Source organism: Pteropus vampyrus, unplaced genomic scaffold, assembly GCF_000151845.1.
Source record: "Pteropus vampyrus isolate Shadow unplaced genomic scaffold, Pvam_2.0 Scaffold81, whole genome shotgun sequence".
Classification (NCBI taxonomy): domain Eukaryota; kingdom Metazoa; phylum Chordata; class Mammalia; order Chiroptera; family Pteropodidae; genus Pteropus; species Pteropus vampyrus.
The window spans coordinates 166,641-179,750 of NW_011888862.1; the positions used below are offsets into that span (position 1 = coordinate 166,641).

General features: G+C 47.0%; 1 protein-coding gene across 1 annotated transcript in view; it reads left to right on the forward strand.

Annotated features, from left to right (window-relative positions):
- Window positions 1-13,110, forward strand: part of CLCN4 (chloride voltage-gated channel 4) — a 65,808-nt gene that overhangs the window by 22,087 nt on the left and 30,611 nt on the right. Inside the window, exons 2-5 of the mRNA XM_011362902.2 lie at window positions 3,437-3,591; window positions 4,964-5,063; window positions 9,196-9,383; window positions 12,147-12,269. Coding sequence (XP_011361204.1) covers window positions 3,448-3,591; window positions 4,964-5,063; window positions 9,196-9,383; window positions 12,147-12,269 — 555 coding nt within the window. The 5' untranslated portion in view covers window positions 3,437-3,447. The remainder of the gene's footprint in view (window positions 1-3,436; window positions 3,592-4,963; window positions 5,064-9,195; window positions 9,384-12,146; window positions 12,270-13,110) is intronic.

A 13,110-nucleotide genomic window follows, 5' to 3' on the forward strand; every position in this document is an offset into this window, starting at 1 on the left:
AGTTGGCCTGCGAGCTGCAGTTTGCTGAGCCCTGACCTAGATGATCCGGATCCAGTGAGAAGCTCAGATTTACTTTCTAGGATGCTGTCCTTCCTGAAACCATGGCCTTGAGGCCATGGGCAGAGGTGCCATCTGCTAGCAGAAGTGCTTTTATTGGCGTGAAGAAATAAAAACAGGTGAGAGAATCGAGGGCTGCTCCCCTCTAGGATGCAGGTGACATTTACATCCGTTTAGGGTTGTTCCTTATACCACAGTGAACTTACACAGGTTAAGTTTCTCAGTTAGCAAGTCCTTGGAGTTCACTTCTTGTCGCTCCCGTCTTAGGCTGGATTCCTATTCCTTAGCGACCTGCATCTCCCAAATGGAGCCTAGCTAGAGTTCTTTCCATTTTTCTAACCTGGATGCCTTCTTATACTTCTGGCCCTCCTGTCTTTCTTAACCCCAACTTCAGAAGTGACCATCACCGCCTCCTTCTGGCCCCCAGGGAAGCCCCCGAGGAGATCTACAGAGTCTATCGTGTTTATTTTCCTTGATCAAGTATGTGTCTAATTGCGATAGCCATGACATTTAAAGATGGGATTCTTCTCCAGAGTGGCCTTTCGTTTCAACCATTACTGCCTGGAGTTGTCGCTTGACTAGAGATTTGGTTACATTTCAGGGAGCACGAATGATCTCTTCTTTAATAGAATGTCCAAGTCTCGGCAATTCTTGTCTGTTGATGGGTCTTTCTCATGAGGGCTCTGCATGGCGGGTCAACAGCCTGCCATGTTATTTTTCCCATCAGAGATTTTCTTTGCCACATAGAACACAAGGCTATTGCCATCTTGTTTTTGTAGAAATGAGAATGAAATCTTTGCTTTCTAATTTTACTCTTTTCCTTTATTATTGGTTGCTACTTATGCAACATGGTTCTTCCCTGGGTACTCATCAACGGGTATAGTTTTCAGCTTGGCATGGCTCAAACCTCAAACTTTCTAAAGTTTTAAAGCAGCTGAGTTGTACAGATGGTCAATAAATCAGTCACTATGGCCACTTTATTGCTTGTAAGGCGATTACCCCACTTTGCCCATAGCAACTTTTCAATTTGATTAAAATGCTGTTTCATCAGGTCGCGGTTGAGTCCTCCAGATATAAACATACATAAAGCAATGAGAGAAACCTATACTTGAATATTTTTAAAACTACCCTTCACCTCTTTACCCAGCACTTTTGTGGTCCTCATCCTATAATTCAAATTTCCACGCTCTTTGCCAAAGTAATTTTTATTTAGTGCTTATTCCAACCTCTCGTCTTTGTATGAGCGCGTTGTTTTTTTCTGCTAACTGGTGGTGAGCCTGGGCCCTGCTGCAAAGCATTTTCTCCATCTCGAATGAGCTCCTCTGTGACGTCTAAATCAGGCTCTGATGGTGGTAGAACATGGATGATGTCTTGGTTTATTTGTGATTGTTTTTCAGACAAGGGGGCGCGAGACTAGTAGGAGTAGGATTATCATTATCTTAGTCAGGAAACGAAGACACTCTCAACTTTGCTACCACCCTGGGCGGTGTGCCACCAGCCTGGCATGGCTCTTGGCTTGTCTTAGTCCATAGGGCTGCTGTAACAAAATATCACAGGCTGGGTGGCTTACAAACAGCAGACATTTTTTTTTTTTCCTCACAGTTCTGGAGGCTGGAAGTCCAAGATAAGGGGGCCAGCGTGGCCTGGTGAGGACCCTCTTCTCGGTTAGGCTTCTCACTGTGTCCTCACATGGTGGAAGGGGTGAGGGCTCTCTGGGGTGTCCTTCATAAGGATACCGACGCCATTCAGGAAGGCACTGCCCTGTGACTTGATCACCTCTCAAAGACCCCAGCTCCTAACACCACCACCACAGGTGGTTAGGATTTATTTCAACATCTGGATTTTGGGGGGTCCACAAACATTCAGATCGGAGCGTGGCTCATGTGGCAGGCGGTCCTGTCTCCTTTGTCCCTCTCCATGGCAGCCCCCGGTGCACAGGACCTGCTCTCTGCAGATTACCTTGGCTCCCATCAGTTGGTCAAAGTCATAGCAATGTTTTCACTCTGCTGTCGCTATGCATCGTGAATATCCGCAGTGACAACTACTACGTGGGCTGCCTGCACGGGTGGTCCACTTCATCTCCCAGGAAAACTAATTACTGGTTTGGTTGCAATGACTCGGTTTCGAGTGGCGTGCCTCAACCCCGCTCGGCCCCCAGCAGCCCTGTCATTTTGACATCTTGCTTTTGCAGAGCATGAGTTTTTCCAGAAATGAGTAGAGCTGATCCCCATTTGTGGTTCCGTATCTGTGAATCTGGCTACTCGCTAAAGTTCCTCCGTAACCCCCAAGTCAGTACACGTGGCACTTTCCCGGTCATGCACAGACGTGAGCCTGTGCAGACCGGCGAGAAGTTTGAGACGCCAGAAACGCACGTTGGTAGCTGCGGTTGAAGAAGGCAGCGCTCCACCATCTTGTTTCAACTTTCACAGTCTGTTCAATGCCACATTTTTCAGTGTTGTGCGCTTTTTATTGGTCATGTTGCTGTTCTCGGTGGTCCCGAAATGCAGTGCTTGTAACCGCAAGGAGACTGGCAGGCGCCTCACAGACAAAATGCGTGCGTCAGGTGAGCTTCGTCCAGGCACGCGTTAAGGTGCTCCTGGCTTTGATTTCAGTGTTCACGAATCAACTATATATTCACTAAGTTCTCTTTAAACAGAAACACAAAATATAAGGGGGTGTACTCATTGGTTGACGAAAAGGTTGTGATTAGAGGCTCACAGGTATGTAACCTGTATTTCTCTTACGGACAGTGCTTCAGGATTCACTAATTCAGTGTTCACGGTGACTTTATAGAATGTCACAGTCGCAAATAATCAGAACCGGCTGTGCTAAGGACCGAATGTCTGTGTCCCCCAAATTCATTTGGTGAAACCTAATGCCCAGTGGGATGGTGTTTGGAGGAGGGGGCCTTAGGGTGACCAGATCATGAGAACTGAGCCGTCACGATGGGGTTAGTGCCCTTAGAAAAGAGACCCCAGACAGCTCCCAGCTTCTTTCCTTCCACCACGTGAGGACACGACGAGAAGACAGCCATCTCTGAACCAGGAAGCAGGTCTTGACTGGACAGCGAATCTGCCAGCACCTTGATCGTGGGCTGCTTCGTCTCCAGAACTGTGAAAACTACATTTGTTTTTTATAAGCCACGCAGTCTATGGTGCTTTTTGTTATAGCAGCTCATACTGATTGAGGCAGACCATAGATATAGATATAGATATAGATATAGATATAGATATAGATATAGATATAGATATAGATTTCACCGCAGCAGAGATGCCCGTGCTGAAATCACCCTTTCTTCCATACTAGTGCATGTGGGTTATTCCGCCGGGTCTGTGCAGATCGCCTGCTTATGTTTTTGACCCCAGGTTTCCTCTCCCAGGTGTCACTAGCATGGTAAATGCGGGAGCGATGAGCGCCTCTGGAAACCTGATGGACTTCCTCGACGAGCCATTCCCTGACGTGGGGACGTACGAGGACTTCCACACCATTGACTGGCTAAGGGAGAAATCACGGGACACTGACAGACACAGAAAGGTAGGTGGCGTTCATAAAAGACATATTGAAGGGGATCCCTTTGAATGGCTAGGCCATGGTCTCACTGGACAGTTACTGCGTTTGGGCTTAGGTTCCCATGTCGCGTGGTGGGCTAGGTTCTAAGAAAGAGAATGGCCGGTGGGAGAGGCAGAGATGTGGATAGAGAATTATAATACCAGGCGCTTTGGGTGGGAGGCTGTGGCATGTAGAGCTTTCAAAGTAGCTCAGGTGCCTTGGTCTGTAGAGGGAGTTGAGTTAGGAGGCAGTCAGCACCCTTGGCGATGCCAAGATTTCATAGGTACAGTGGGAGGCAGATGGCAAGTAGTGATGGACATTTAGAAGAAGGAGGTGGGAGTGAACGAGGCACCAGCAAAGAGTGGTCAGAATGAAAAGAGGAGAGAGCGGTGAAGATGGCGCCGCTGGCCACGTCACCTTCCATGGAGATGGAGCAACAGCGTGGGGCTGTCATCCATCTCAGGGAGTGCAGCTTCGGAGTAGGATGAGAAGTGACATCGAGAGTGCCACGTCATTTCCTGCAAGTTGGCGGGGGAAGAAGGAAGAGAGAGATGTGGGGAGCAGGATAGACTCAGAAAGATGACTCAGCGTCTTGGCTCCAACATGGAGGGCCGTGGGCGATGGGGCAGCCTTCGCCCTGGCCCTCACTGTGGCCCTCAGGCCGAATCCAGCTTGGCCCTGTTTGTGTTTATTGGAACAGCCCACACCCGTTCAAGTACACGTTATGGCTGCTTTTGTGCTACAGAGGCTGAGCTGAGTAGTTCCCACATCTGGCCTACAGAGCTGAAAGTACTTTCTGTCCCTTTACAGAAATGTTTGCCGTCCCCTGCTCTAAAGGGTTCTGAGGGGGACGAGGATCTCAGAGGAATGTAGGATCCTGTTAACACAGGGAGGCAAAGAGATGCTCTTACGATGTGTCTAGATGCATCCATCTTCCCGGTCAGCATGGTCCGTGCTAGGGAAGTTCTCACATTAACATTTAACCTTGAAAACAAAAGAAGGAAATGAAGTCTTTGTTGAAGAGGTTCTTTTGTGAATGGGCCTTACAATAAAAGTTAAAATACTAATCCTTATTCAAAATGGTCACACCAAATCCATGTCTCCCTTCAGAATGGCTTCTGAATAATGGAAGATCAAATCACATTTAGTAAGTTTGTTTAATTACGTGCATTTTTTCAACCAGAAAGCCCATTTTATTCACGTGGGAGATAACCGAAAGAATAATGTAATCGGGAATTGATTTGCTTGATTGCATTCATTTTCTCAAGCACCCTAATTCCCGAGGAAGCAGCCTCAAGGAAGGAAACACAAATTGGAAAATGTATCCACATCAACCAAAGTGTCTTTTCGTTTCCAGATAACCAGCAAAAGCAAGGAGTCCGTATGGGAGTTCATCAAGGGTCTGCTGGATGCCTGGTCGGGATGGGTGGTGATGCTGCTCATCGGCTTGCTGGCGGGTACGTGGAAGGGTGCGCCAGCCATCTGGGACCATATTCTGAAAATGGAGTGTTTCTCATTGGCCCCACGCAAGGGATTTAGTACTTAAAATATCTAAGAGCGAAATACACGACCACACATTTAACACACACGCTGTCATCAGTAAGGCAAGGTCTCAAGGCGTGGGCCCAAGCGGTCGCTGGAGAGCTGTAAATGCAGTCACTGGGCCCTTTCCACACAGTGCGAAGGGCGACCGCCATTCTGGAGTCGACTGAACGCACACGTGTCACCCTCCATCCTACTTGGTTACGTAGAAGGCAGGGAAGTCTGGGGGAAGTTTCGATCCCTAGTAATAAAACACCATACGAGAGTGGCTTTTAATACTGGCAGGCCGTGGAATGAATTGCAAATCGTAAGAGGCTCAGAATAATGCGAGACACCATGGGAGCTGAGGCTGGCCCAGGGGAGATTCCCTCCAGCCCATGCGTTGTTCTCACGCTCAAGGACACCGTGCCCTTCATTTTAATAATCCCAACACCATGCCTGCGGGCAGTAGACGCGTCCAGAGTGATTGGATGCGTATGTGTGGAGAAACCTGTCCTTTTAATACCAAACGCACTAGCTCTGCATGGAAATTGTTTCCTGAAACTTCTTTTTAGGAAGCGGTGAAGGTTAATGTGTCAGAATAAAGAATTCAAACGTGCTAAAGAGAGATTCCCTTGATAAAAATCCTCTACCCGTAACAATGTAACATTCATGGTCATAGGCTTGATCGGAGAGTGACTATAATAAAGGCAGGATATAGCAAATTCTCGAAGGAAGACAGACCACTGATGTGGCGTGCACATCAATTTTGCGGTTACAAAGGATTTCGATTCCCGATGCTTTTTCATTTATTCCATGTGCATTTGGAGGCGGGGCTTGGTTGTCAGGAGGAGTGCTTAAGGGGGGATCCTTTCCTTGTAGTCACAGCAGCTGGCCGTCCATTTCTCCCATTCTGTCCTTCCTCTCCCAGTGGCATTCCCAGTATATAATAGCCACAGCGTTGGAAGGGAATTAGATTTCACGAGTACACAGTGTCTTGCCACTAATGTGTTTGACGCTTCTGTGAAGACCTTTGAAGGTGGACAGGGTGGGAGTCTGCTGTGAATTCCGATGTCTTTATTCAGAATAGATTTATAAAACCATACAAATACTGACAATGAAGGTGGCTAAAGTGTTCTTTTGATCTGGATGTACCTTAAAGGGAAAGCCAGAAAACTGCCCCATTTACTTTCTCGTTCCCCAGCTGGTGGAGAGGACTCAGGTGTCCCACTGCCTGACCTGTCATCTCCCCATTGGTGCCACAGGCATTATATTCTGACTTCTGAGATGGAGAAGTCCAAGAAAGATCTCCTTTTCAAGGCATTTATCAGGAACCACCACTGGATGTCACTGTTACTCCACGGAACGAAAGGTTTATCTTTATCAGGAATCACCACTGGGTGTCACTGTTGCTCCACGGAACGAAAGGTTTATCATTATCAAGAGTCACCACTGGGTGTCACTGTTGCTCCACAGAACGAAGCTGAGACTTGCAGCACTGTCAGAAGCAAAGTCAGCCAGGAAGATTGGGCGCGGGATAATGGTGATTTTGGATGAATGCATAGTGATGGAATTTGGGGTGATCGTTGGATCTCAGTCCTGGATGTCTGCAGAACCTCTTTCTCACCTTCTTTAGGTCTCTGTTCAAGTGTCCTCTTTTGTTTGAGGCATTCCCTGACCACCTTTTCTAAAAGTACATTTCTCCCTCTCTGAGCTTCATCCCTCTGAACCACTGTTTGTATGTGTGTAATTCACATATCATATAATTCACCCAGTCAAAGTATACAATTGAGTGGTTTTTAATGTATTTGCAGACTTATGTAACCATCACCACAATATATCTTAGGACATTTTCACCAGCCCCCAAAGAACCTCCATACCCTTTAGCTATCAAGCCCCAGTGCCCCCAGCCTCCTCACAGCCCCTGACAACTACTAATTTCCTTTCTGTCTCCTTGGATGTGCGTATTCTGGACATTTCATACAAATGGGATCATACGTGTAGTCTTTCGTGTCTGGCTTCTTTCACTGAGCATGGCGTGTTTTCAGGGTTCATTCATACTGTAGCATGTCAGTACTTTATTTCTTTTTGTTGCCAAATACTATTCCATTGTATACGATGGAGCACATTTTGTTTCTCCATTCAGCAATCCGTCAGCATATGGGTCGCTTCCACTTTTTACTGTCATGAATAGTGTCGCAGTGAACATTTGTGAGCAAGACTTTGTGGACGTTGGTTTTCATTTCTGAGTGTATACCTAGGAGTGGAAGGGCTGGGCCAGATGGTAACTCTATGGTTGACTTTGTTGAGCATCTGCCAGACTCTTTTTTTACAGTGGATACACTGTTGCAAAGGGCTATTTCTTTTCTCTAGTGTTTACCCCTTCCAGCAGCGCCCCTGATTTTCTTATTTTGTCCAGCGTCTTCGTCCCCCAGTGAGGTACATTCCCACCGAGGCAGGGACATGAGTCAGCCCTGTTCACTGCTGCACCCTCAGGGCTTGGAATAATGACTAGCACATGGTAAGTCGGTACTCAGGAAATATCCGTGGCGTGAGTAGACGTAGATGGACCTGAAATTTCGGATTTTCATTCATTTATTGCACTCATTTATTCAACATGGATATATACTTCCAACTCTGTACCCGTCACAGGTACAACAATGGACAAGGGAGATGGCCTTGCCCGCTTCGAATGGACACAGGGTCTGGACATCTGACCTGACCCCCACTGTGGCACGCGAACCAGACAACAGAATCTGACCCCCCCCACACACACACACACCACATATAGACTACTGGGAGGCTACAGGCACACCTCTGAGGTCTTGCCTCCAATTGGTAAAAAAGCACAGCATCAGCGAAGTGTAATAAAGTGAGGTACATATAAGTATGTAAATAAAATCATGGCATCAGGATGTGATTGCTATGGCGATGGCTGATCATCTGGGAAGTACACTTAGCCCAGACTTAGGAAATCAGGGAAAGCTTCCTAAGGGTGGTGACGTAAATGCTAGAACCTGGAACAGACATAGGAGAGAGTGTGGGGGGTGGAAGACAGTGCCGCCCGAGGTGATGCAGAGAGGACCGAGAGCCCCTGGGCTCTAGGAACATGGAACGAGCAGGCTGCGCGGTTAGTGATGGAAACACGAGGCTGGAAAGCTACAAGGGACCAGCTGTTGGAGTCTGCGACCTGCTGAGGATTCAGGAGCAGTGGGTAGCTGTGGTGGAACAGGAGAGTAGCGGGGGGAGGTGAGCCCTCATGCAGGTATGTGGGTGCCTGTGCCGTTGATGCAGGTGGGGAGTGATATCGTAACGATTCACAAAAAGTTTGAAAAATGTAGTAGTTCGCAAGTATTCCCTGCCTTCGTAAAAGACTAGAATGGCTTATTCTAGAAAGAAACCCAAGGCAGCCCTCCGTGGCGCACTGAACACTGTTTTATCCCACTCTGTCGGCGTTTAAAGCAGTTATTTGCTTATAAGATCTACATTCCTTTATCCATAACTTAAAAATCCAGAAGGTTCTAATAAGTGAGATTTTCCAAGTTTGGTTCCCATTTGGTGGTTAAACCTTACTTAAATGATGAGGCTGTTATAGTCATTATGCCTCCATTTTGTCTGAGTTGTCTAGTTTCCCTGAGAAATATTAAAGTGTGTGACCACAGCATCCTGCCGCAGAAGCCACTGGGGTGTCACGTCATTTATAGGGTGTACGCACCCTATTTCTGAAATTTGCAAGGACGGATTCTGAAAGCCGCTGAGCCCCGGTGGCTTGTCACGAGCTAAAGACTCGCATATCTCTCCCGCCTGATTTGAGCAATGTAAGGACAACATATCACTGGCCTTGGCATCTCATTGGGCTGGGCGCTGCCTCGGCCACACCATAAATGCCCAAGGGACCTCACGATTCATGAAAGAAACTTCCTCCATGTGTGGCAGCCCATGGCCCTGTTAATCCCCTCTGGCGTGTAGCCTTCCTGGCCGATGAGCTCATGTGTCGCCCCATATTGTGCATTCTCACCGCATCCTCACGGGGTGATTCCTCTAAGTGGCTCCTGCTGTTTCTTCCAGGGACCTTGGCTGGGGTCATCGATCTCGCCGTCGACTGGATGACTGACTTGAAGGAGGGGGTCTGCCTGTCTGCCTTCTGGTACAGCCACGAGCAGTGCTGCTGGACTTCCAACGAGACCACTTTTGAGGACAGGGACAAGTGTCCCCTATGGCAGAAATGGTCGGAGCTGCTGGTGAACCAGTCAGAGGTGGGTTTCTGGGCAGAATCCTGGGTAGGCACCCCTGGCATTCCACAGGCACTCTGGGACACCCCTGGGCGTTTTGTGAATGTCCGTGGTTTCACCTTCAAGTGTCCTGATAATCGTCCATGGCTTCACACTAGTACGACTTGGCTTTTTCTGGCTCTAATGTTCAACCTTGAATTGGAAAACCCTTTCGCACTGCTTTATGTGCAAAATGTATATATTTTTTTAAACTCTTATGTTTGGCTTTCTTTTTCATACCGAGAGTGGTTTGTTGATCATGCTGAAGAAATAGGCTTGATTTTTATACCTTCTAACTAAGGAGAAAAGATATTCTTTTAAAAAAAAAAAAAACAGCTTTAGTTTGATATAATTCACATCCCATATGGCTTATACACATGTACAATGTTCGAGTTAATGGCTTTTAGAATACTTACAGAGTTTTGCAACCATTGCTACAATCTAATTTTAGATTGTCATCATCACCCCAAAAGAAACCCCGTGCCCATTAGCAGTCACTCTCCATTCTCCCCAACCCGCCAGCCCTGGGCAACCACTAATCTCTTTTCTGTCGCTATGGATTTGCCTATCCTGGACATGTCATGTAAGTGGAATCATACATGTGGACTTTTGTGTCTGACTTCTTTCACTTAGCATAATGTTTTTCAGGTTCGTTCATGTTATATATAGCATGAAGTGATACTCCACTCCTTTTCATGGCTGAATACTATTCCATTGGATGGATAAACTACTTTTTTTGTCCATGTATCAGTTGACGAACATGTGTTGCTTACATTTGTGTGTAAGTTTTTGTGTGGATGCGATTTCATTTTTCTTGGATATATACCTAGTAGGGAAATTGCTGGGTCAGATGGTAACTCTATGTTTGACCCTCTGAGGCACTGCCAGATCGTTTTCTAAAGCAGCTGCATCATTATGCATTTCCACCAGCAGTATACGGGCGTTCCAATTCGTCCACATCCTCGTCAACACTTGTTATTATCTGTTTTCGAGTCTAGCCATCCTGGCAGGTATTATTTTGTAATTTAAGCCGTAATTTCCCCATGCATTTTACAAGCACGTTGCAGAGGATGTTTTGGGGCCTTATGTGTTGGGAACGTCCCAGGCACAGGGTGTAGTGGTGAACCATAGACATGGCACCTAGAGCTTCAGATCTGTATAAGAATCTTAGTTTGGGAAAAAGATTAACTTCTAACTGAATACAGTGGTTACCACAATGACTGTGGGTGACTGACAGATCAGAAACGCAGGCGAGGGGGCACTAGGTCGCCAAGATTCAAATTAAGGGTAATATGAAGACCATTCAAGCTAGAACTATCTTCGGAAGATGGATGTAATCTATTTCTTCACCTCCTCCTGCTCCCACTTTTTTAACCCCCCCCCCCCCCATGGACTTATTTACAGCTGAAGACATTTGGAACGTACTTGGCCATTTTGCTAAACCTCTTTGTTGGTGGAGTTGAAAAATTAATTCCTTCAAGTCTCAGAAGTAGACAGGGATCCATCCCCAAATCTCACACATTCTCAGTGGTTTCCGTTACTTCCAAAATAAATTCTCTTGGGTTGATGGGAGTGGGTAGGCAAAAATGGCTGAGCGCCATATTTTATTTCTTCTCTCCTACTTGAAATGCTTTTTGGGGGACATATGGCCATCCATCTTCTCAACCGTTTCTAAGATTTATACGTTGATTCAAAGAATTACTGTTAGCAAGAATGAGAAGTTATTTTTAGTTTCAAAAAGTACATTTTTAAGTGGGTAAAATGTGTTCCTCAGCTCTATTTCTCACGACATAGGGTGTGAATGTATGTGATCGTAAAGGCCGGAACAGACTCCTGGAATGTGTTTTTGCAATTCATAGGCACACGTGTGGCCGTGGCCGTGGCCGTGGCTGTGGCCGTGGCCTGACTTGTAGGTGACCTCGCTTTCCTTCTTCCTCACTAGAGTCATCCAGATGATGACAAGAAGCTAAAGCCTAGAGAAATGAGGTCTCTACCCAGCGGGTCCTCAGCGTTAGAGAGCCCAGACTGTGTGTTTGGGTCAGAAAGCCTGCTCTGCACATCAGATAATTTGAAAGAAATGGTTCAATGAGTTATTCTGAGATGATCAGGTTTCCCCCTCTGCAAGTGCCTATCAAAAATTAGCGTGCACGCGCATCCTCTGAAAAGCTTGTTGAAGCACCTTTGCCGGCCTCGCCTCCTGAGCGTCTGACTCAGCAGCTCTGGGATGGAGCCTGAGACTCTGCATTTCTGACGCGCCCCGGTGATGGTGACATTGCTGGTTCAGGAAGCGCGTTTGAGTAGCAGTATTCTAAACTACCGTTCTCACGCTCGCTCACTGGCACAGCAGCTGCTTGCTGCGCCATGGCGGTGACCTTAGTGAAAGCAAAGACAGGCCGATCCACCGTAGACAAGATAAAACAAACCTTCCAGGGGCTCGAAGACGGGATTTTCCATGTCACACCTTTCATTAACTAGCGCAAGTGATGATTAGTCCCGGTTTACGTGGCCACTGCAATTTTACTCAGGAGCAGGTGGGTGAAGGTCATGGAGAATCACCGGCGCTGTGTTCGTGGGTGCCGACTGTAGCAGCAGCGACAGCCGGTGACACCAACACTGGCCTCTGTGTTGACACAGGACCGGGACAGAAGCTGCCCAACCTGGTCACCGCTTCTGCTGTCACGGTGGAGGGGCGGGGCGCAGGTCTGGCGTGACTCACGGGTTCTTTCTTGTTCTGTGTCTGCCATTCAGGGTGCCAGTGCTTACATTCTGAATTACCTAATGTACATCCTGTGGGCCTTGCTGTTTGCATTTCTGGCTGTCTCCCTGGTGCGTGTGTTTGCTCCCTACGCCTGTGGCTCTGGTATACCAGAGGTGAGTGGGGGCCAAATTTCTTTTGTTCCGATAACGAGAATGTCAAGTCCTTATGTAGCACTTATATGGCAAGCACAGTTCCAAGCTTTTGATGTCTATGAGCTTGTTTAGTCCGTACAATGAACCTATGAGGTAGGTACTATTATTCTTCATTTGATAGTTGAGGTTAAGTAACTTGTCCTAGGTCACTAAGTCGGTAAACTGGATGTTGAACCCAAGATTTATGTTCTACATTCAGGATTTATGCTCTATTACTACTCAGATGATTAAAATCTTGTCTTCGAAACCAGGCATAACCCTTAAAGCAGGCGGAATCAGACTTCATTAACCGCATGCATACACGTGGCACTTCAGTCCCTCGTAAGTATATCCGCGATGTCATGTGGAAATAGACAATAGTGGAGGTTTGTTGCTCAGAAAGTTTCCTGATGAGTCAACTGCCTTATGAGTCAACTGCCTTGCCACGATTTGCTCTTCTGATGCCTGCAGCGTGAATGCACCTCTGCGAGTTCAGAATCTTAACAGATATTTTTCAGCTCTTCAATGTGACCAAAGTAGGAGGGGGGTGACTTCATCAATCACAAGGAATGCCCAAGACTCAACTTCAAACCTAGTTTGATCCACTTGAGATTATTCCTAAAAAGCCCAGAGAATGAACATTTTACCCAGAAAGAATGTTAAAAGTTCTTATATTATCACTATAATCAATGCAGTTCAGCTCTGCCTCAGGTGGGTGCTTCAGCAGTGCCCATAGGCGGTGGGGATGGCGCGTTCCAAGATGTGCTTCGTTATGGTGATATGGACCTACGTTGGTCCCTGCTCCCTGCACCCAGTCTTCAGT